The 25,179-nt window shown below is 38.5% G+C and overlaps 1 protein-coding gene across 4 annotated transcripts in view; it reads left to right on the top strand.

Moving 5' to 3' along the window:
* The window catches only part of Stard13 (StAR related lipid transfer domain containing 13), a 248,841-nt gene that overhangs the window by 208,713 nt on the left and 14,949 nt on the right, over positions 1-25,179 (top strand). For all 4 annotated transcript variants that reach the window (XM_023715005.1, XM_004631074.2, XM_023715007.1 and 1 more), the window contains exons 5-8: positions 12,134-13,497; positions 14,647-14,820; positions 15,876-16,035; positions 23,731-23,929. In XM_023715005.1, the coding sequence (XP_023570773.1) occupies positions 12,134-13,497; positions 14,647-14,820; positions 15,876-16,035; positions 23,731-23,929 (1,897 nt within the window). The remainder of the gene's footprint in view (positions 1-12,133; positions 13,498-14,646; positions 14,821-15,875; positions 16,036-23,730; positions 23,930-25,179) is intronic.

Raw genomic sequence — 25,179 nt, 5'->3', positions numbered from 1 at the left:
TTCATATATTTATTTGCCATTTGTATTTCTTGATCTGAGAAGTATGTGTTCATTTCAGATGTCTATTTTGGATTGGAACTTTGAATTTGAATTTGATTTTTGGTCTGATTTTTTTCAATTCTTTATATGTTCTAGATAAAAGTCCTTTGTCTGAAGGACAGTTGAATAAAAATTTTCCCAATCTGTGGGTTTTCTTTTCCCTCTGTTGATGATTTCTTTTTAAGGCAAAAGCTTTTTAATAAAATGAGATCCCAGTTCTTGATTATTTGAAATATTTCCTGTGCAGTTTGGGCTTTGTTCATAAGTCTCTGCCTACACAAATGTCTTCAAGATTTGTATCTAAATTCTCTTCCAGTTTATTTAGTGTTCCTGTTTTAATATTTAAATGTTTGATCCATTTTGACTTTGGTTTAGGGCCTGGTGATAGATGGGTCTAACTTTAGTTTTTGGCATATAGAGAACCAGTTTTTCTATCACCATGTATAAAGAGGCTTTTTTTCCAAGGAACATGTTTGGCCTCTTTATCAAAGGTAAGGTGGTTGAATATGTTTGTACGTTTGCATCTTTGAATCTGTTCCACTGATTCTAGGGTCTGTTGTTTTTTTTGCCAGTACCATTCTGATTTTATCACTGTAGTTTTTTAGTGTAATTTCAAGTCAGGGATCATGATGTCGCCTACCTTGCCTTTGTTGCCCAGGATTACTTTTGCTATTCTAGGTCTTATTCTGTTTCCATACTTACCCATTTGTCTGTTGATGGAATGTAGACTTCTACCAAGGTTTGGCAAGTAATAGATAGTGCTGCTACATTTCAATTTTGAAATAAAGAGTACCAGTTTAGCATCTTTAATCCAAAAATCTGACATTTATAATGTTCAAAAATCCAATCCTTTCTGAATACTCACCTTTTAAATACTTTATAATGCTCAAAAAGTCTGGCTTGGGGGGACAGTATGAATTTTAGATTTTCTGGTTAGGAACATCCAACCAAAAAAGTCAAAGCATATATCCCCAAATCTAAAAATCTGCAAAGTCTCAAACACTTATCCCAAACACTTTGGCTATAGTATACTCAAATATATATATAAAATCTTACTGAGCACCTACTATTTTTCAGAAGCTAGATTGCATACTTACCACACAGTATTTTATCTAATCCCTAAGTGGAGGGCTTCTCTGTTCCTAGACAAGAAAACAGAACCTGTCATTTGCCCATGATATTTCAGCTAGTGGCATAACAAGAGCTTCAACATCTAGCATGTCTAACCCCCAAAACAATGTGCTTAGCCACTGCCTCCCTGCCTTACTGAATTGATCCTTTGTAGGAAATTTAGAATTAACACTCTCAGCTGCTTTTTTCATTTGGCAATTTCACAGTGTAACAAGTCAAGCCTCAGTATATTTTGAAGAAGTAGAGAAAACATTTTTGAGTCAAAACAAAGTGTTCTTTGTTCTGGTTTCAACAAAGAAATCATTACACCCAATAGATTTTTAAGTTACTCCTGGGTAACTTAATCTTTACAACTAATTTACTTGAATTTCTTCTTTAGAACAGCACACATACAAACCGCCAAAAATCGAGTGAAGCTGGATTGACCTCATCTTAAAAACAATTTGGGGCTTGAGCTAGGAAGCGAAGGCTTCAGCTAAAGAGTTAAAGGGATAAAAAACAGTATCCAGAGAAGTATTAAAACATGAGCAATTTGTCCAGGCCAAAGACAAATTTAAAATGTGGGAATAAACCTCCCAACAGCTGTCTGGCTGAATAGACCCCTTGAGAAGCATACATACTATTTGAAGTATGAGGGTCAGATGTTGTTTTGACTGTAACACATGGTTCGTATTAAACTGAACACAGCCAAGCTGTATGTCTAAAGTATGCACTTTCAGATGGCCAGCTGTGTGGCTTCTATACACAACTTTTGCTGCAGCATACTATAAAAGAAAATCCCAGAACCTTATTATTTGTTTCCCACAATGTAGACTGATTGGATTTTTATCCTGTCACCAGCTTTACAAAACCTACAGGCATGATGGTGTTGAATGACACTTTTGGGTTCTTTGTGTGTTACCTTTATAAAAGTCTCCCTTCTGAAAATTGGCTAGTTTTGGTATTCTGACCTTCTTGTGTATTTCTTCTAATGCACATAATGGAACACACTGTCATACAGCCTTTTTAGCTATCAACCTCACAGATGCACACCATTCAATAAAGTACTGCTTTTCATTTTGTAAGTTGGAGAGTAAAGGTTTCAGTTTTCAAATGAAATATTACAACATGTAGCTTCCACCTACTTGTGAATCTCAATCATGACAATACATGTGGCCAGGTCCAAGCAAAATGCAAGAGGCCCTGCATGGATGTGCCCTTGCTGTGATCTGCTCCTTATGGAAGTTATCAACTAGTTGTTTATTTTACTTAAAAATATGAATAGCTAAGACTAAACCAAACTATCAAAAATAGTAAATCAGGCTTGAGAACCACATACCCCATGAAGCTTCAGCCAATTTTGGAATTAATTTATTTGAAAAAAAAAATTAAGGCAGCAGAATCTCCTCTAGGTTTGTCTCTATTTCAAACACTCCATGAAATAAAAATAGAATCTTTATCTGCAATCCAGAGAAGCCCAGACTTGTTTAATTTTATAGACTGTATTCCCCAAATAGCTCCACTGTCCAGTGCTACACTCCTGCTCCTCGTGAGACAGCTGGGCCTATGAAAGGTTGTGTGGGCTCACACATAGTTTGGGCAGTTAGCCAAGGCTGACACAGGTGTTCTCTGCTCTTTCAGGGTTCTATTCCTTATCATTGACTCCATATCACAGATGCAAGGGCTCAGTTTCTTGCTCAAAGCCACACAGAAATAGCACAGGCAGGATTCGCACCCAAGAATTATGGTACAAGACCACCTTTCCTCACCAGTCAGAGACATTTAGAAATGTATTGGTGTATTCTGGTCCTTGGCCTGATGCCTGGAAAGAACTCATATTTCTTCAGCAATATGTTCAGTGAACTACCAATTCCTGATGTTTTTGGAAAAGAGCTGTATGTTGCCGCTTGTACTAATTCCACATTTATTTATTGTCTTCCTGGCAATTTTTTTTAATTGTGAAGATTTGGATGGTCTGATCTGAGGAACAACATAAAAGTCCACAAATAAGGAAATAGAGTGAAGCTTTTTTTCATTGTTGGTTATGCGTAGATTTCCTTGTACATCAAATGTCACTTACAAAGCACTGGAAGAATTGACATTGCACCTACTACCCCATAAAGCAGTGTCTAGCCATTTTTCAGAAGACAAAAATGGCCCTTGAAGGATTCAAGATCCCTGTCCCTGCCTCTGAGAGTCAGGTGAAGGCCGTTGTTCTCTAGCTTGGATGCTGGCCATGCACCTCACTGAAAAACTAACTAAAACTCAGCCAAGAAGCATTTGAGAAAGGCTGGGTACACCCACATTTTGGCATCCAGTGACTTCAGGTTCCTCAGCCCTATCACCAGCCAAGTGGCACATTCCTACCTCCAAACAGGCTGACCCAGCCACTCAGCTTCAGTTAACTTTAGTGGAAGATATACTTCTAAATTTCTGTGTAACTACAGATTAGCTGCCTGCAGTGGCTGTGGGTTCATGTGGCTTCTTATTCTTGTGTAAAGATATGACCAAAGTCCATTTAAACAAACAAACAAAAAAAGCCCTTCTTTTTGGAGTGTCTGGTTGGAGTTTGTCTTTGAGAAATACATAATTTCAGTAAAAAATGCCAAATATCAGAGGCTCATCTAAATTGTAGAACTGTATGGCACACACCAAACTGCCTGGCCTCAGAAATAACTTTTCCTACTTATTATTACCTACCAGCTTTGGGGCCTGCCCCGTAGCTCAGTTATTTAAGTGTCTGCTTCAACAAAGCAGTCAGGCTCAGGTTGCTGTGGTTTGATCCCCACAACTCAAGCCAGCCAAACCTGCCCTGAAGGCATTCAGAGCAAAAAATAAAATAAAATAATAAATCCTTATTCCATTTAGTACCTACCAGCTTTAAACTAGCTTCGTGATGACGTTGAACTCCCCTGATGAGGGCGAGTGTTTTTGTGACACAACTTCTTTGGAAAGGCAGAGCCAGTCTGAAGATTCCAATCGGGCTCTCAGTAAGGAAGAAAGGACATATGCCTACACTGGCCTCTTGCCTTTCTCTTACTGATGATTTCCCAAGGGAAAGCAGCTTGGAAAGGAGGCTCTGGTTCAAAGTTACAGTTTAATAAGGCTCTCTGAAATCATGACCAAAGATGGAAAGCAGCACAGAAACCATGAATAATTGCCACCTTGCAGTCGAAATCTCCTGGCCTGGATGACATAGGCATTGCTATTACTGCAGCTGTTGACAAGAGGGTCTGTGGTCTTGCACACGCGTGTGCACACACACACACACACACACACACACACGCCGTTGCCTTTTGCACTCCCTCATCTCTCACCAAATATGATTCCTCCTGGCAGCTTCCAAGAGCAGAATCAAATGAGAAGAAAACAACATCATTTTCTATGATTGCCTTTGTTAAGGAATATAAAAAGCCTTGAATTCCAAATAATTCCAAAATATCCTAGAACCTTCATACCCATCAGTTGAAAAGACCCTATCATGTTTTCCAACCTCCCAAATGCTCACCACAGTATTTCTTTCTTATAGTATTTCCTTCTTCCCCCTCAATTTATTCATCCTCTACTGGGAAGACCGTCCTTGAGAGAATGAGCTTTTCCACCATGAGGCAGTTTATCCTATTCTAGTTACTAGAAAGGTCTTCTGTGTAATAAGTTGAAAGCTGATGTAAACTCATACATCTGATCCTAGTAATTTTCTCTAGAGACGTAAAATAAGGATTTCCCCATTTGCGCACATAGAAGCAGTCTTTTAGCTCTGTCTCTTAGAGCAGCGGTTCCTAAACTATAGCTTCCAATTTTGTAAATAAAGTTTTATTGGAGCACACTCACACTTTTTTCAAAACAATGGCAGAGTTGAGGATTAGCAACCCAGACCATATGACCTGTCAATGTAATTTTTATTAGCCAGGCTACACAAAAAAAATTTTCTGATCTCTGTTCAGTTTGAAATGAATTTTCACAGCCTATTTATGGTGAATACATGGGGTTTTGTTAGTTTGTTTTATTTTCCAGTCTGCCACGAACAGACATATGTATTAAAAAAATTCAATACAAATGAGTTGCCTAAAATATGAATTTTTGATTATAGAAAACATTCCTAAATGCTTCAGTATTATACTCAATGAAAATAAAATTGCAGTCTAATAAATATAAGCAAAATAAATATAATGGGAAATGAAAATATGGTGAATGCCACATATTTTTGTTAATAGTGTGTATATTATGAAAAATCAGGATTATACTCATTTAATTCATTACCTGCTTTAAGCAAAAATTTTACATAGAAATAACAATAAATTAATTTCCCATATTAAATGACTATATGTACACTTAGAACACACACTGACTATGTAAGTATATGAGCTTTTTAATGAGACAGTGAGTTTTTTCTTATAATACAATTTAAGCTGTATTGGCAAAAGTATCCACAGAGAATGTTTATATATAAATTTTTGCTTTGTTTTGATGCTATTCATTATGATGAAACTGGCTTTATAGAGTAGATTAACTGGAATAAATTCAGAAATTTATTTTTTTCCATAATTTTATTGAGAAACAAATAGCCATGAGACAGTTTCAAACCAAATTGGTAGGACAGTTTCAATAATTAACACATTGCATACTCTCTTCCTAGTGGTTATTTGCTGTACAAGATGCAGACATGATATCCTATTTACAAACACCATTAGAACAAATCCCTCTATTCATTAAGAGAATGTAACTATATACCTATCCTAACCACTTTGAATACACAGATACAAAATAGACATTCATCTGTATCCCCCTTTTTTGTTAAGTACTGTTATTTGAATATTATAGGTGTGTTAACTCAGCAAAATAATCTAAAAGAGTCCAGTAGCCCATAATAGTATTGGGTCTTCCGCTTGACTGGCAATGTCAGAAATTGTTGACCTGAGTCCCCAAAGCTCAACATAACAGCATGGCTTTACTTCTTATACTTCGTTTTTATCCTTTTCTGCTGGATGGTTAAGACAATTCAGAAATTTAAAAGTTTCAAAGCTTTGGGTAGTCCTTCCAGTATCTTTTATTCAGAATGGAGGATGTCATGCCATACTTTCAAACCATCTAGAAGTTTCGCGCTTAGCCTGATTTTGTAATTACAAAGCTATAAGCTTAGATTATCTATATGTGAAACAATAGATAAACTCATTTCCCCTGTTCACTAAAATGAGTCCACCAATCTCAAGCTTGGACAGCATAATCCTGTCAAATAGTACCCAAAGTTGTTTTTGGTTTTTTGATTTTTTTAAACATTTTTTGTTGTTGTTGTTGTTGCTGTTTTTCAGGTGTGTGTGCAGGGTCTTACAATGCAGCTTGGATTCGTACCGATCCTCCTGATTTTTGTCTCCTTAGTGTTGGGATTACAAGCGTGCGCCACCACACGCAGACTCCATTGCTGGCTCAGTGTGCCCAGGGTGGGGCCAGCATGGCATGCAGTGCCAGGGATCCAACCCTAGCCCCTGTGCTTACCTAAGCAAGTGCTTAGTCCTCTGAGCTATTTAGGCAGCCTTTGAGCTACACCACCGGTCCAAGTACCCAAAGTTTTTAATGCCTACTCGATTGCCCTGCTTGTCACACTGAGAACTGGGAGATCCTGGCATCTATAGTCCTCCAGTCACACTTTGAGTTGCCCTGTCTTAGAGTTCTTCACTTCTAAACCCAACTATTAGATCTTTCATCATTCTTCACAGGAGGTTGTGGTTCCCAAGTATTTAGTTATCCCAATTGTTCTTCTCTAGAAATGTACCCCTTAAAATGTGACACTTAGAAAGAGCCCAAGCTACTGATATATGTGGCTAGAGGCAGTATAAGGATCTCTGATCTTCCAGATCTTGAGTTCCATGCTCTGGTCATGCATCCCAAGGATGGCGTCTTTGGTTGCCATATAGAATGGATAACTCACTTTATGATTAAATCTGTAAAAACTCTTTAAAATGTGAATTGAAACAGCTGTTGAACTAAATCCATTCTATCCTATACATCTTATAGTTGACTTTTAAAGTTAAAATCCTTATATTTTACTTCATAAAATGTCAGGCTATGAACTCATGATCTTTCTAATAGGTTAAAATATATATACATTTCAATAAAGATTTAGTGTCCCTTATCTAAAATCCTAGGGACTGGAAGTGTTTGGATTTTAGATCTTTTTTTTTCATAATTTTATTGACAAACAAATAGCAATGAGACAGTTTCAAATCAAGTTGGTAGGACAGTTTCAATAATTAACACATTGCATACATTCTTCCTAGTGGTTAATTGCTGTACAAGATGCGGACATGATATCCTATTTACAAACACTATTAGAACAAATCCCTCTATTCATTAAGAGAATGTAACTATATATCTATCCTAGCCATTTTGAATACACAGATACAAAATGGACATTCATCTATATCCCCTTTTTTTGGTTAAGTTCTGTTATTTAAATATTATAGGTGTGAAGTTACATATTCAAGTTTTGTTTTTGTTTTTGGCGGAACCAGGGATTGAACTCAGGCCCTTGCGTTTGCCAGGGAAGCGCTTATTCCACTGAACCATCTCCCTGGCCCCTAGATCTTTTTTCCATTCTCAAATACTACCATACGCATAAGATATTTTGGAGTAAGGACCAAGACCAAACATGAAATTTATTTAATTTTCATGTATACCTATATACATTGCTTCCAAGTAAATTTATATACTATTTTTAGTAATTTTGTGCATGAAATAAAGTCTTTGTGGCATGGTGTTTGTTTTGTAGTGTCATGTTGGTCCTCAAAAATTATATATTTTGAGTTATTTCAGATTTTGGATTTTTGATTAGGGATGCCCATCCTGGATTAATATTCACTGATAATGATAATTAGCCTTCCTTTTGTTTTCATTTTTGAGACAGTGTCTCACTAAGTTCCATGTGTTAGCCACAAGTTTGGAATCCTCCCGCCTCAGCTTCCTGAGTAGCTGGGGTTATAGGTATATGCCACTGTGCCCTGCTGACAATTGGTTCTATCACTTCATGGTTTAGGTGGCATTTTCACTTATAGTCTCAATTTGTTGCTGTTGGCAAGCCATGTTAAATATGTAATGTTTCCATTTTTATTATACACTTGGAATAACTGAGTCTCAATAAGGGTACCTCAATTAAGATCCCTTAGCAAATAACTTCGTGCCATCTTTACATTTTTAAAAGCATAAGTGCCTGCCCATTGAAGTTCTTAAAATCCGTATAACTTTGAGGCATGCCTGCAGAAATCTCTTCATTAGTGGACTTCAGAGCCTTTAGAGCCAACACCTTGGTGAATTCACTCAACATTAAGTAATAAAATTTTGGTAACATCAACCACCATTGGCCATCCTGGCCACAATATTGTCACGTAGGTCTTTTGTCCTCTGTCTTCTGATGCCTTATGTCCACAGTATGTCCATGATCTAACAAAGCATTGGAAATGGAGAGTAAAGTTAGTTTGGATGTCTTCTATTCATAAACATGTTTGATTAACTGCGTTTTACATCTCAAAATAATAACAAATTTTTTGTAACCTCAGAATCATGACCAAACAGATAAAAATCTGATAATTTTTTAAGTAATCAGTATACTGTTATAAATACTGTTGGAGAGCCTGCTATGAGTTTGATACTTCACTCAGTCCCAAATGTATAAAAAGAACCTTAACTCTAGTACAGTATGTTTTGCATACTTAAGATCATGGGCCTTTTGTGTACTTTTGATGAATCACAAATAACATGGTTAATAAGATGAAATTGGCTAAGACTACAGATAAAGTATCTAAAATGCTTAAATCGAAGTGATAGGGATTTTAGATTGTTTCTAGATTATGGAATACTTGAATATACATAATGAGACAGGATCTAAGTCTAAGCATGAAGTTAACTTATATTTCATACACACCTTTGTGCTCACAGCCTCAAGATAATTTTATACAATATTTTAAGATTACTTGTAGTCTGTTATATATGACATGATGTAGAGCTGTGGAATTTTCCACTTGTGTCATCATGTTGGCACTCAATAATTTTGGATTTGGAGGCATTTAAAATGTCAGATTTTTGGATTAGAGATTCTAAAACCAGCGTAACATATCAGGATACAAATGAACAGGGATACTTACTATTACATGATTTTTGTTTGTTTGTTTTAGTATAACATGAAGACATACCCTGACTTACGATAAAAAAATATATCTCTTATCATGTGTCACTGTTGCTACTTTGAAAGATCCTGCACTAGTGAACAAAAGCAGTGGTGTAATTTCTGTGATGAAATTGCACTGTATACAAAGAGTGCCAAGTGAAAGGGGTAGATTATTTTTCTTTTTTCTTTGTTTTGTTTCTATTTTTTATTGCTTTGGCTTTTGTTTGCTTTGGTACCAACAATCTAAATATTTCTGCATTTCCCTGAACTGTGTGGCTACTTTTCCAGGAGTTACCACTTTTCCTCTTGCCCCAGGAGGATAGTAAACATCTTCCTGGTGGGCAAAGTTAGTATAATAACCTCTTCAAACTCAACAGACAGAGATAGCATTCTATTCCCAGTCCACAGAGCCTAACTCGGAATCCTTTCTTAACCTAAATAAAAAGAGTCCTCATCCAACTATTATGTAGTTGCTAGCATTGGTAACCAGGTTTGAGAGGGTAGTTGAAAGCAACACTTACAAATATTACAGTTTCTCTTTTTAAATATCTGTGCTTTCTTTAAAAGTGATCCTTCTTGTGCCTTCTCAAAAACTGTTTGCTGAATTGGCTTTTACAAGATGATTATTTAATTTCAACTTCTTCTGACTAGCTTCCTAGAATGTGACATTATAATCCAACTAGTCTACATTCCTCTATTATGTGCCTTGTACACAAATAGCCCTCATACATTAGATTTTATATGAATCACAAGAAAAGAAGCAACAGAAAACACCCCAAAGAACGTGTATTTGGATTCATCATTCCACTGTCTTTCCTTTCTTCCTGTGTATAATTTTAGTTTTAAAAATTCTTTCATCAAACCTTTATATACCATTTTTCAATTTTTTAAAATTATTATTACTTTTTTTGGTTTTTGTATTTTTAGTACAGGGTCTCACTACACAGATCAAACTCGTAGTAATTCTCCTGTTTTCAGCCTCCTAAGCATTGGGATTATAGGCACATGCCACCATGCCTAGTCTCAATTGCCATCTCAACATGCCCCAGGGGGCAGGGCTGGCACGGCACTCCAGGGATTGAACCTGGCCACTGTATTCTGCCTAAGCAGTCGCTTTAGTCTGCTGAGCTATCTGGCCGGCCCTATACCATTTTTTAAAATCAATGTTAAATTCTCCCATTGTTATATGAAAGCCATGGAATTCTTATTAGTGCTTTGGCTTTGTACTTTCTTCTACTTTATACTTAAATGTAAAAGTTTAGTCAAACATAGACAGAATCTAGTTTTTGAAGAAATAAATAAGAATGGGAAGATTCCAACAATACTGACATTTGCTTACTTTACCTTAAAAATTCAATATATTATAAGGTAAGAGCAGTTAAGGTGACTGTTAGGTACATAAAACAATAGATAAATGAACAAAAATAGAAAAATAACAAATACAATGAGGGATTGCTAACTACATTACCTTATTTAATCCCTTCAACAAACCTATGAGACAGAGCTTATTTTTAATCTTAATTTATGGCAGAGCTCTTACCTGATACCACCAGACCTTGGAACCAGCTCTAGAACTGGGTATCCAAATCAGATGAAAATTCAGTTAACAAAAAACCCAAGCAGTTATTATGAGCTTGGCAGTGGAGATGATATAAATATGGACAAAACGGAGAAACACAGGCACTGCTCTTGTTGGAAGCTTTCAAACTGAAGGCTTTTTGAGCTGGGAAATTATGTGATCATATTTGGATAACACTGTGGAAAGTTGTTTAGATGGGGAAAAATCTAAAGACAAAGATTCTAGCCAGGTTTTTGCTGCAATAAATCCAAAAAGAGGCAGTGAGAGCCTAGAGTACAAGCATGAGAGTGAAGTTACGAGTAAGGAAACAAATTTGAAGGTCATCTTCATATAGGTCCTCAGTGATGCTCATGGGGAGGAGGGGCCAGGAGCTGACACTTTGTTGTTTGTGGGAGCATATTTTATGCTGTAGTTCCGAGTTTATGTTGGACCCAAGGGACACACAAGGATACATAAGACCATCACTGGCTTCAGGAAATACAGACTCATCTTTCCAGGACTAGAAGTTCAGGCAGAAACTATATAGGTGAAGTCAATGTGTGAGGTGCAGAATGCAACACATTGTAAAACCACGGGGGTGGACCAGAGCCATGTGAACACGTGCATCCTGCCAAAGGCATTCCCATCAGGGCTGATGAAAAACAGAAAGGCTGGTCAGGCTGAGCAGCTGGATTGCACTGCGGAAATACAATCTCTAAACTGACTTCCAAAATTGTACACAAAGGAATTCAGTAGATGATTTTACTGTTTAAGGTATACAGGGACTGCGCAGTAACAATCAACTTCAGGAGTTTTAGTTTTGAGTAAGCTGACATTGAAATTTAAAAGAGAGAAGTTGAAATATGGATCCTAGTGCTCAATGAAGAGGTTTTCAAGAAGAAGTAGGTGCTTTTTGTGGCAGAGTTGAGTTTTTGCTTGAAAAAGAGAACTGCAGGTGTTTTATATTTAGATTGCCTAGTTAGATGGTAATTATGTCCTCATTGTAATCATTCAGGGGAAACTTAGAATTTTAAAAATTATTTGAAAATGAGGAGAAAAATAAGCTCAGCAAGCTGAGAAGAAACTCTCTGCACCTGGGGAGAAAGAGGACCTGCAAGACAAGGAGAGGTGGAGGAGGGACCAAGCAAGGGTGCCCAGGAAACCCCATGGGTGGGAAGACAGAAGGTAATAGAAGTTGGAGCACTTCCTGCCAGGGTCACCTTTAGCCAAGCACCTCGGAAATGCGAACCTTCCTTTCTGTTTTGCAGGGTGACGACTCAGATGAGGAAGATCTTTGCATCAGCAACAAATGGACTTTCCAAAGAACCAGCCGCAGGTGGTCTCGTGTGGATGACCTGCATACGCTCTTTCCAGGGGGAGACAGAAATGGGTCACCAGGAGGACCTAGGATGAGAAACACCACCAGCAGTGAGAGCGTCCTCACAGACCTGAGCGAGCCTGAGGTCTGCTCCATTCACAGCGAAAGCAGTGGCGGCAGCGACAGCCGGAGCCAGTCAGGCCAGTATTGTGCCGACAGCCCGGCCATGCTGGAGGCCACTCTAGTTGGCAGCAGCCTCCCACAAAACCCTCGAGACATTCTCAACCACCCTTTCCACCCTAAGAATGAGAAACCCACCAGGACCCGGGCCAAATCATTCTTGAAACGCATGGAAACGCTCAGAGCCAAGGGAGCACACGGAAGACACAAGGGGCCAGGGCGGATAGGTGGCGTGGTAATCAGTGGACCTGTGTTGCAGCAGGAGCCAGAATCCTTTAAGGCCATGCAGTGCATCCAAATACCAAATGGAGATCTCCAGAACTCGCCCCCAGTTGCCTGCAGAAAAGGGCTTCCGTGCTCCAGTAAATCCAGCAGTGAGAGCAGTCCATCAGAGAACAGCAGCAGTGGTGTGAGCACTCCATGCCTGAAGGACCAGAAATGCCACTATGAGGCCAACAAACGCGGGGGCATGTATCTGGAGGACCTGGATGTGCTGGCAGGGACAGCACTACGGGATGCTGGGGACCAAAACCACACACATGGGTTTCACTCCCAGGAGAACTTGGTTGTGCACATTCCGAAGGATCACAAACCAGGAACGTTTCCCAAGGCACTTTCTATTGAAAGCCTCTCGCCCACAGACAATACCAACGGGGTTAACTGGAGGACAGGGAGCATCTCACTGGGCAGACAACAGAGTCCTGGTACAAGGAACTCTGGGCTCATGGCTTCTGGCCACAGAGCAAGCCGAGTCAGTATCTATGACAATGTTCCTGGCTCTCATCTGTATGCCAGCACAGGAGACCTGCTGGACTTGGAGAAAGATGACCTCTTCCCTCACCTGGATGACATTCTGCAGCATGTCAATGGGCTCCAAGAGGTGGTAGATGACTGGTCAAAAAATCTCTTGCCTGAACTGCAATCTCATGACACTGTGGTTGGGGAACCTGGTTTACCCCCCTTTCCATCGCCTAATTTGATCACCTTAGATTTTGAAGGCAACTCTGTCTCAGAAGGTCAGATAACACCCAGTGATGTGGAAAGAGATGGAACATCTCTGAATGAATCTGAAGCCCCAGGGGTCAGAGAAAGGAGGGATTCTGGTGTTGGGGCATCTCTGACCAGGCCCAACAGGTGCGTGGCATGCTTTTTTGAATGGGTGTTTCATCCACCTCCTGGTAGTTATGCTGTTTATTTCCTTACTCAACATGGATAGGACACTCACTAAATGCATGACACTATCCAAAAGGATACATTCAGTTTTGAATTACTCTAATGAAAGTATGTTTTGTACAGATGTGATAATTGCATCCATGTCCACACATATTCATATCTATTTTTCTTTATTTTGATCTTAGTTTCATTCAGAAATTTTTTTAATCTCTCATATACAAAGCCAAATGCCCAATTCCCTATACACAGAAAACCATGGATAACAGGGACCCGGTTCCTATGCCAGAGCTTCTTCCATTTCATCAAAACATATTACTTAAAATGTCTCTGCTTCCCATTTTGAACTTTTTAAAATTCCCTCAGAAATATGAGAGATCTAAGGTATGTACTTTGAGAAATGGTTTTTGCTTTAAGATGCTAATTATAAACCATATAAAAACTGATTTTTGGAGACCAGTTTAGAAGCACCCTAGAAAATGGCTTTGGAAGGCCCTGATAATAAGAACCTATGTGTTCTCATCTGAGCCTGACCCTTCCAGCTCCATCTCAACCATGAATGAGTTACAGCAAGAATCGCCGGCATTTGCAACACTCTTGCTCTTGTTCCCTGTCTCTCTCTCTCTCTGACCATATCTCTGTGTCCATATCTGTCTCTTTCTATCTCTTCTTTGTCTCTCTCTCTCTCTCTCTCTCTCTCTCTCTCTCTCTCTCTCTCTCTCTCTGTATCTCTCCTTTCTCCTCATCTTTTTATCTCTCTGTCTCTCTCTGTCTCTCTCTGTATCTCTCCTTTCTCCTCAGCTTTCTGCCTTTCTCTGTAAACACATTCACACTCTCAATTGCTTTTAGCACTGCTAATCTGAGAATAAACACATTTAATTTATCATTTATTTAAGCCCCATAATGAATGAGATAACTTTTACTAAATTTATTCAACTTCAAAAAATCATTTCTCACGAGAATTTTTCCCATTTACATCATCAGTTCTTTGCTTTGTGATTCTCTTGGCCTGGAAACAGTTTTACTGAGCCTTTCACACATAAGGCACATCCTGTATTTCCCAGTACCAAGTCCACTTTGTGACTGGCTTCTCTGACACTCTTCCTGCTCCAGGAGGCTGCGATGGAACAGCTTCCAGCTCTCGCACCAGCCTCGGCCGTCCCCAGCCTCGCCCCACATCAGCAGCCAGACTGCCAGCCAGCTGAACCTGCTCCAGCGCTTCTCCCTGCTGCGCCTCACGGCCATCATGGAGAAGTACTCCATGCCCAACAAGCACGGCTGGACATGGTGCGTAGCACGTTTGCAGCGCCTGTGTGTGTCCAGGGCCAAATGTGCGCTTGCAAACGCTTCAGTGTTCACACTCTGGGGTCTAAACACCCTGTTCTTTGCTGCACCCCATTGCTTTATTTGTGTCTCTCAGTTGGTTTCCAGGGAAGTCGGTCAGGCTGCAAGACAGAAAAGGAGACAAGTAAAGGGTAACAAATTATGAACAGAGGTATTAAAAATAAACTTGCCATAAAATAATCCTGGCAGTTTGCAGACAAACATCTGTCTCTTGTACCTTCTGGCCCAAAGTAGAACTTACAATGTTAAGCACTGATTTTTTTTTTCAAAAAGCATTTAATTTCTCAAACACTTTTCTGCCTTTATTTCACTGGCAAATAAAAACTAGAATACTCAGCATATCTTTGCAGTTCAGGAATTGACAAAAGCACAAGTTGGAACTTGTATAAGAAACTACTGTAAATGTTTTGGTGAAAATGAAAAAATGTGTCAATAACTATCATATATTATACATTTGCATACATAAATATGAATCAGTGCTGCTTTATAAGAATATTTTAGAAGGTTATGAATTGCATGGTCAATTGAAAATATACTTATATATTAAAACTCCCTTTAAAAATACATAAATAGCTCTAGGAGACAAGAAATGTGATTCGTCTTCTCCCCTCACCTTTTTCCTCCAACCCCAACCAGATTTCTTCTTCCTCTTCTAATATTTACATGTGTTTTATTTTGTTCTGTTGGTGACTTTTAAGTGTTCAACACTTGAGGGACGTATCAGTCACAATTAAATTGGAATGTTATTTACTTGACTTGGAAACAGAGCTACAAATACATTCAGTCAATATGAATCATGCTGTTTAGTAAAAATAGCATCTAAGCAGAGGCCATACATAGGACTGCCATGTGGTATGATTAATGGAGTGAGAAGGTAGGATTCTCTGTGCCTGTGGAGTATTCCAACAAGAGCTTGGTTTCCCTTTCACTTGCTTCCACAGCCTCTCCCTGCACTGTGCCCCAGGGGCCTTGCATGACCTAGTTTCTGTGAATTCTAGGTCAGTGCCAAAGTTTATGAAGAGGATGAAAGTTCCTGATTACAAAGACAAAGCTGTCTTTGGCGTTCCTCTCATAGTCCATGTCCAGAGATCAGGACAACCCCTGCCTCAAAGCATTCAGCAAGCACTGATCTACCTACGCAGCAACTGCCTCGATCAGGTAAGGCACCACGGCTCACATTAGTGAAATGCCAGACAGAGTCGATCTGTGCAGTATAAAGTAGTGTGTCCTTCTCTGACAACAGAAAGCACTGTGCTCTTTACATACAGAAACTTAATTTCACCAGGCTATATCCTTGCCAAGACACTTGAGGATGCTTCTTCATAGATGACTTGAGCAACATCCTAGAACGATTGCAAACAGTTAATGTTAATAGTTTGAATTAATAGTTTCAATAGTATCAATAGTTTGAAAGTTAATATTAATCTTTAATTTGTGTTCCCTGAAAAGTGGGACATAACCAATTACCACATTTGCTTTTTAATTATTGGCCCAATAGAACTAATGTCTTTAGAGAACTCTTTTATACCTATTACATTATTGTTGGATAAAAACCATTTTTATGTCTCTCCTATCAATTTTTTTATAGTGCTGGGGATCAAACTAGCTTATCCCCAGCCCCTCTCCTATCAATTTTTGAAGCAGCACATGAACAAAAAAACTTAAACCAAATGCATATTGATTTACATCTTTTTAAAAATGTTTATGTAAAATACAAAAATAGTGCCAGTGAAATCAAATGTCCCCTTATCTAAAGAGTTCATTGTAAAGTTTTCGCTAGACAACTTTCAGAGATCACTTTCTACCTCCAGGACAGTTTGGGGAGTGCTGTAATGGTCAACTGTGGTTAAGCCCAGAGTGAAATCCATCCTATAATTACAAAACAAAGCTTTTTCTCCTCCAAATTAATACCCACTCCTGCAGTTCCTGAGACATTTGATCTAAAAGGAAAGCCAGATTCCTGCTTCTTAAATTGCAACTTTAAGAAGCAGGATATTTTCAGGAACTATTCTATAATGATCTGTGGCCATAATATCCTTTAATGGCATGTGATTAATCTGTAGCAACCTGAGATTATTTGCACTTTTTATATAGATTTACTTTTGGCCTTGGATAGAAATGAGGTGAACTGCATGAACGCAAAGATCTTGGCCCCTGATGCTTGTAGAGACACCAAAACCAAGAACATACTTAGAAGCAAGATGATACCTTGATGAATTGCATATGATTTTTCAGTGGAGCCAAACAGGAGTAATCACTTCATTGAAATCATCTTTGATTGAAATAAATTCATGGTCACCTTTGACCATTGCAACTTCTCATGTAGAGACTGTACAAATACACTTTTTCAGAACAGCCAATGAGCAGTTGTTGGTGTCATAGTGATGACAGCTATTTTGGTTTTGAGAAATACGTTTACTGGCTCTGGATTGCTTTTTATTTTCCAAGGGAAAAAAAAGTGCAACAAACTAATTTACAAATAATGTGCCCTTCTTTGGCACACGCCCCAAAAATTGACTTGTGAGCAACATCCCAACAGAGCAAGCAAGTGAATCTGGTTATTTACACATAATTCCTTCTAAATTTTAGAGGTTTCTACCAAGGACACATATTAATCAGAGTTAATTCTCTATGTTTCGCTGAGAAAAAAATTCAGAGAGGTGGGCTTGGTAGATATTTGGAAATACCCGTTTTGGTCTCTTTTCCAATGCTGGAAGTATTTTACATTCTATAATATAAAATTCTGTGGCTCAAATTATATTTTAATTGGTTTTTTGGTGCAGAGCCAACATTGTGATTTGTGGAGGGTAGCTTTTGATTCAGACACTTGGAAATTTGTGTAAAGGTGTACAGATGTAGCTTGCTTCTGAATTTTTGTTTATGTCTTTCACTAAGCATAAAGAATGTTTTTGACCAAAAGCATGACCAACTAATGCTTATCAACAAAAATTCCATTAAGAGAAAATGTTTTTTAGGACTGCCTAAAGGAAATGCAGTCTATTTATGCCATTAGTTCAATAATAACCTTTCTCAACTGCCCAATATGTTTGAGGCAAGCATACTAAGTGTTCCACTTTCATTGTTTTATTTAACTCCATATCCACCCTGGCTGGTGTTAAGATCTGGCTTCTATGATGGAGTTACCACTTGCTTACAAATCTGTGAACTCCAGAGTCTAAGTTTTAAGTCACTGTCCTCCACTGCACCATTACAATTACTTTTTCCTGGTAGCTTTTGGCATAATGCTGTCCCAGCACTAAAAGACACTTTAAGAGGTGGTCATACAACTCATTGATTAATCCCTTGACTAGATTTGGTTCACAATATTGTTCATTACGCCATGTAATGTTATTTTTGTGAGAATGAGGGAAGATTTTTTTTCCTCTGCCTTTAGCACTTGAAATCACCATTTCTTTTGGATCACTAGTCCAGTTTTTATATTGTAGGCATAAGGCTCATTCATATGGGGGTGTTTTCCTCTCTGTGTTGGCTGCTAGAAAGCTGAAAGTCAAGTTCATATTCTGCCTGTAATAAATATACGTAATTTTTACATTAACTTTTGAATCAGTCTTATTCCTAATTTGTTATCCTTTTCTATTCTAATTTTCTTCTTGCAATAATGTTCTATTATCTTTAATTCAATTTAATCATATCTTATTGTAGTTTACAGAACATTAAAAGTCACTCTAAGTTCCAGTTGGGTATAGATAAATGAATTATAATACCACCATTGCACTCACTACCAAGTCTTTAGTGTAGAATATAAGCCATTCCCACCCCAAGAAGATTCTGATAAGGTACAGCACCAGTATTACTGTCATGATGGGTTCAGGATCCTTTTGAAGCAAATATCAAGAAAGTGAAAGTCATATAAATAAAAAGGAGGGCTGGGGAGATAGGTCAGTGGTTTAAGTGCCTGCCTGGCAAACTCAAGGACCTGAATTCGAGCCCTGCTATCATATTCCATATGTAATAAATAAATAAATCTTTTTAAAAAAGGAAACTGAGTATCAAAATATCCTCAACATCTTCTTGCTGGTTTATTCCTAGTACCCATCTCAAGTGTCTATTTTTTAAAATCTGGAATAATTCCACGCTGAAAAAGTGCAAGGGCAAAGCTTTTTAGGAAAAAGATTCATTTCAAGAATTTAAATGCTTATTCTAAATGTAATCAAAGTAAGACAAGACTTCCATTGTATTGGAAGCAAGAATGAATCTGTTAGATGTCCAAGGGACTTTCACTGTGGCCATTTTTCCCACCTTAATCCTGGTATGGTTTTCTGCCTTATAAATTCTTTCACTCCTTCGTCTCATAGCCAAGAACACACACAGAGGCCACCCCACCGGTCCCTGTGTAAAAGAAAGCGTTAGTAGGAAGGTTATAGGAGAGAACTAGTGAAAGTAAAATACAAGAGAATCAAGAACAAGACAAAGACCATCCTATAAATTTAAAAGCATATGACCCAGAAAAGAGAGGAAAGCGAGAGTAAAGAGGAGGGAGAAAAACACTAGATGAATGTTTTTTGCCAATAGCACCTTGTTGGAATTGAGAGAGGTCTGCATAGGGCCTTGAAATCTCCCTTAGTGTCACAGAGGACCACAATGTCTCCTTGTAGCCTTCCTCTAAGCCACACTTGAGTGAGAGACCCTGACCTTGATTAGGGGGAAGGATGTCTCCAGCAATGAGCCAGTCCCTGGCCCTCATACTATGCATTCACTTTGAACATAGAATTCTTTGAAAATAGCTAACTCCAGCTTCACAGAGCCATGAAACATTGCCCGCATTTCACCTCCCACACATGCTAGTGCAGAACAGTTTATATGATGAAGCATGGTGTATCCATTTTCTGTAAGATGGCTATAGATGAAATGAGAAAGTTTAGCTTTCAATTACAAGCCATTTGTATTCCGACATAGCAGTGTGTGCAAGGAGTCTTGCTTTGTTGTCTGAGATTTTATTTCTGCCCTAAATCAACTGCACCCAGAAGCATGGGTTATACCTGAGTCCTGATGAATATGAAGTCGCTGCAGTGAGATACTGAGACTGCAGTGCTCCAAATCAGAACCTGCCACACAGTCTTCTTATAAATCTGTTTCTGAATAAAGCCAACCTTCCTTCATTAGCTGAGCACATTTCTAAAGAAGAGGAAATGGAATTCCTGATAAACATCATTAAGCCCTGAAAGGATTAGCATAAACAGGATGCTGAGAGAAGATTTAATATTATTTAGATGAAATTTGAATTCTAATGCAGCACTCATGCCCAACCGCTCCTTCTAATGGAGCAGTACATTTTAAAAGCCTAATTATGCTGGGAATACACTTTGTACTCAGTAAGAGTGTTCTCTGTTGAGCTGCCTGTTCATCACTTTGCATATTGCCTACCTCAGATAACATGAGGGACGCTTTGGGACCATCTATTTAAATAATACCTTCCATCCTTCATTTTTCATAGCTAGGATTTTAGGGGGAAAATGAAAAAAAGAGAAGATAAAGTTAGAACAAAAGGACACTCACCCTATTATCCTTAGATGGAGAGAGACAGCATGAGTGAGAGAGATGCTTGTAAAATGGATTTTGTAGCTGAACATAGTAGAGCAGGGCTATAATCCCAGCATTCTGGGAGGCTAAGGCATAAGGATCAGAAGTTCAAATCTAGCCTAGGCAACTTAGTAAGACCTTGTGTCAAAATAAAAATAAAAAGGGGCTGGAGATGTAGCTCAGTGAAAAGGCCCTAGCTTTAATCTTTAGTACCTTGCCCCAAAATAGAATATGGATTTTGCACCCATGGCCACCATTATTCAATTGTTGGAGATGACCTGTCACCTAGGCTTTGAAGGCACATGAGAGAAAGACCTGGTATGAAATTGGGGGACCTGGTGCAAAATGGGGTTGTATGAACCCTTATTAATACATTATTGAGAATTTCAAACTTGTGGTAGCAGAGCATCCCACCAAGTGTGTGGCCTTGCGTAACTGCCAGGTCACCTACCAACTAACAATATACTCAGAGACAAATGGAAGACAGATCATCCACATTGGGTCTTATTCTTCATGAAGCTGAGATATCTGGGATCACTTTTTATCAGCGGTGATGAGGACTATTCTGCTGGAAGCAATGGGTTTCTTCGGCTCTCTAATTTTCACTTAGAAAAAAATCTTTAGTCAAAAGAATACAAATCACATGGGTTTGATCGCCAGCACCATAAAAAAAATGCCAATGACTGCAACATTAGGAAATGAATAATCTCATACAGAAACAATAACAAAGAGTCAGAAAACAGGGTGGTCCTAGGGTCAGTTTATTTATCAGTTCATTCTGTCTTTGAAGCCTGTGATTTTCTCCATCTTTTTTCTCTGCCATTCTTAATGGAATCTGGAGTATGGTCTGATTTGAGACCATCTTTCTGTCATTAAGTTTAGGAAAGAAATTTCCTTCTGGATGTCCAACAAAAATGTCCCACATTCCCTGGGAGATAAGGGCAGGGTTGAAAGGTTATTGTCAGAATCTGAGGCAGAAGGAATAAATCTCGGCTAACCCTCTAGAAATCCTGAGTTCACAGTCAGTGCAAGAAGCTCAGAGCCTGCAACTGGAGAGCTCCAGACATGTCTAAAATAATTAAAATACCAATATATGCCAAAATAAGAAGAAACCTGGAAACCGAACAATACAAAGAAAACATCCCTGGGTGTATATGCATATACACCAGTAAAGGCCCTGAAAAAAAGTATAAAATAAAGTGGACAAAAGGGAAACGTGCCCAACAAAAACACAAACACTCTTTTTATAGCTCCTGATCAATATTTCTCTGCTGTATAAAGAATGTGAGTTCTTTTCAAGTGGAATAATACCAACTTTTGTGAGGACAAATATTTGTGAGCCACAGTTAAGAATTCCCCTTTGGGGCAGTGAGATTCTGAGAACTCTGATGTGGCAAAGGTCTGTGATGGCCACAGTGTGGGGCCTCCTTACAGAATTATAAAATTCAATGAGGTAAACAGGTTGAAGGCAGATCTCTCTGCAGTGATCACCCATCTAACAGACTGAAGTATGGCAAAGTTTTGCATTGTCTAGACATTTTAAACTTTTTTTTTTTTTAATACCAGGAATCACAATGAGTACCTTGCCAGGCAGGCACTTGTGCCCCTGGGGTATCTCCCAGGCCCTAGACATTTTAAGAAGAACAAACTAACCGAGAGTTGAAGTGATATTTTTGCCTGAATAGCCTGATCTGTGGAATTAGAATGACAAACCTCAGGAAGAAAACAAGTATTACTAGGGGTTTTGTTCATTATGGCCACAAAAAGCAGCCGTGTGTCCTTCCTTTGCAGTCCATATGCTGATGTGTGTGACCATGAGCTGAGGCAGGAAGATGACAAATGCAAGCCCAGTCTGGGCAATGTAATGACTTAGAAAGACTCTGTCTCAAAATAAAAATTTTAAAAGGCTGAAGGTATTTATCTCAGTGCAAAGCTCTGAGTTTAATTCCTAGTACTGCGGAAACAAAATAGTAATTCTCTGATGACTTGGAATTTTTCCCTTGCTCTTCCTACAGTTTAAAAGGATCAGAGCTACTCTGATTTATTGCCACAAACAAAGTATGCTTTGTCAGATGTGAACTTTGGTCAGGTGTAAGCTTGGAGTCTAGTAGAGGGGCTGATGACCCAGCTATGGTCCTGCGTTTCTCCGAGTATAGGGAGAGCACAGTAGGATAACATCTAGAAGAAAGTAACTTAGGAGTGGTTCTCACTGAAGAGCACATACACAGAATAATGAGCCAAATAGAGCAGTAAGTACCACACATAATGAGACATAAATATCACAGGTGCCAGGGCCCCTGAAGAAAAAAAGTAAATTCCTTATGTCTATATCTATAGCCTATCTATGTCTATATCTTGGTCCACAAACCTAGTCTGTTCTATGATTTTGAAAAGCACGGCCGTATTTGTGTTTGTATGGGAACGATAGCCACAGGCATGTTTGTCACCCGATGCAGAGTTTGCCAACGAAAGCAAAATTTTGCCAAATGCATCTGTTCATGAACCAAATTGCTCATATATCAAAGTGTTCATGAACCGAGGCACGCAGGTTCTAGAGGTATGTTGGCTCACAAGCTTGATTCTTTCCATGATTCTGGTCACAAACTGAACCAAATCAAGTTCAATCATTAGGTCTGATGCTGACCTAATGGGGAAAATTGATTCCATTCTCTAGCTCAGTTTGCAGTCAAAATCATGGAGAATATTGAATTTGTGAACTGAGGCATGACTATGTATATTTCTCAGTTTGTTTGTTTGTTTGTTACTTAGTTGCATGAACATATTTCCCATGGACTTCTCCAAAAAGGTGCTGACTATGGTTATTTTATCTGAGATGCTTCTGTTCATCAAACTTCCTATTTGATGAAACTTGTTCAAAATCCCCTTGAAATTGTGAATGACAAAGGGCAGGGCATTGTCTGTTCTGCCTGCAAGTGACACCTAGCACAAGAATGTAGGGTGCATAATGAGTACTAAATCATTGCTTATTGAATAAATGAATAAAACCACAGCACAGACTGTGCAATTAGACAGCACAGGTCACAAAGCACATTCCTACGTGTCTCCTCATTCCATCCCCGCAGCAGGCCTATGATGGGAGTGTTGTCCTTTCTTGTATCTTATAAAAAAAAAGCCAGTGTTTGGTGGCTGCCTAAAGTAGCTACCTTAGTGACTCAGAATTTGTGAGCTAGGATGCAGGTCCAGCCCACCCATCCGTGGTCCCCAGGCCTTCCATACCCAGGGTATGTACGTAAAGAAGACATTGAGGAAAGAGCAGGCTGGCTAATAATACATCCCTGGGGCTTGTTTCAGGTGGGTCTTTTCCGCAAGTCAGGAGTGAAGTCTCGAATCCATGCCCTACGTCAAATGAATGAGAGTTTTCCTGAGAAGGTCAGCTATGAAGACCAATCTGCTTATGATGTGGCAGATATGGTGAAGCAGTTCTTCCGGGACCTCCCCGAGCCACTTTTCACCAACAAGCTCAGTGAGACCTTCCTCCACATCTACCAGTGTAAGTGGAAACAGTGCAGCTCAGTGTTCACACACACTACCCACTGAGCAGGTTTCCTAAGGACTGAATTTCAATGATACAAGTAATTTATGAATCCATAAAGAAGTATGTCAAAAGTGGGTTTTTTTTCCACAGTTTGCTCTAAAAATGTTAGTGATATTTATATTTTTACTTGGATTTTTAAGTGATGTTAAAGCAGTAGTTTTCAGCAAAGCCATGATGATTAAAATAATCATTGAAAATCACAATTGTTGATTTTAAAAAGCCTATGCTCAAGATAATGGAAGTGGGAGAATATTAGAAATAAAGCATTTATGCACTAGAATATTACTTCTAAATAAGGTTTTGTGGAAAATTTAAACTTTTAATATTTTCAATTAATTTAAAATGAAAAGGGGATGTAACAGAATTTATTTCATAGCATTTATGAAAACATTTAATTATTGTGAAAAGTAAACATTTTTTGGGAATACAGAAAATTCAATGTGAACTATATGGAAGGAAATGAAAAATAAGGCAAGTGTATTAATGGATGAAAAGCAAACAAATCAAATGAAGTCTCTGGTTTTTTTTTTTTTTTTTTTTTTTTTGTTTCTTTTGGCAGAACCAGGGATTGAATTCAGGCCCTTACACTTAAGCACTTATTCTACTGAGCCATCTCCCCAGCCCCAAGTCTCTGGCTTAATGCAGTTGATTTACATCCCCCCTTGGAATTATATAATGTCAGCAGTTCTCAGTGAAGCTGTAGTAATTAAAATAATCACTGAAAGTAAAGGATAGAGGGAGAGAGGAGATAAGAGATGAAAAAGGAGCTGGAATGTATTGCCCACATATACCAAATCCACTCGAGAAATGTGAACAGAGTATACTGTAAACATATACTGAGAAAAAAGGAAGGAGATCCAGGGATGGGTGGAGGAAGGAGGAAGGGAAGGAAAAAGGAATTAAGATGTGCTATGTACATGACTAGCTCCCAATAAGGAATGTAAATATTATATGCTACATGCACGCACAAATAAACTAATTTTGTTTTTCAGTACCGAGGGTTGAACTCAGGACCTTGCACTTGCCAGGCAAGCATTTACTCTACTGAGATATCTCCCCGGCCTAAATTAAATTATGTTTTAAAAAAGGAAAATAGCAATTACTGACATCTAACCCTGTCCTGTGAAAGAAAGGTGCCAAGGGGACTAGTAGAAATAAGTATTTAAATCTTTTCCAGATGGTAACATTAGCATTATGACTCATTT

Source organism: Octodon degus, unplaced genomic scaffold, assembly GCF_000260255.1.
Source record: "Octodon degus isolate 3935 unplaced genomic scaffold, OctDeg1.0 scaffold00038, whole genome shotgun sequence".
Taxonomy (NCBI): domain Eukaryota; kingdom Metazoa; phylum Chordata; class Mammalia; order Rodentia; family Octodontidae; genus Octodon; species Octodon degus.
The sequence above is the reverse complement of the archived record's forward strand: the minus strand, read 5'-3'. Positions and strand labels throughout refer to the sequence as shown.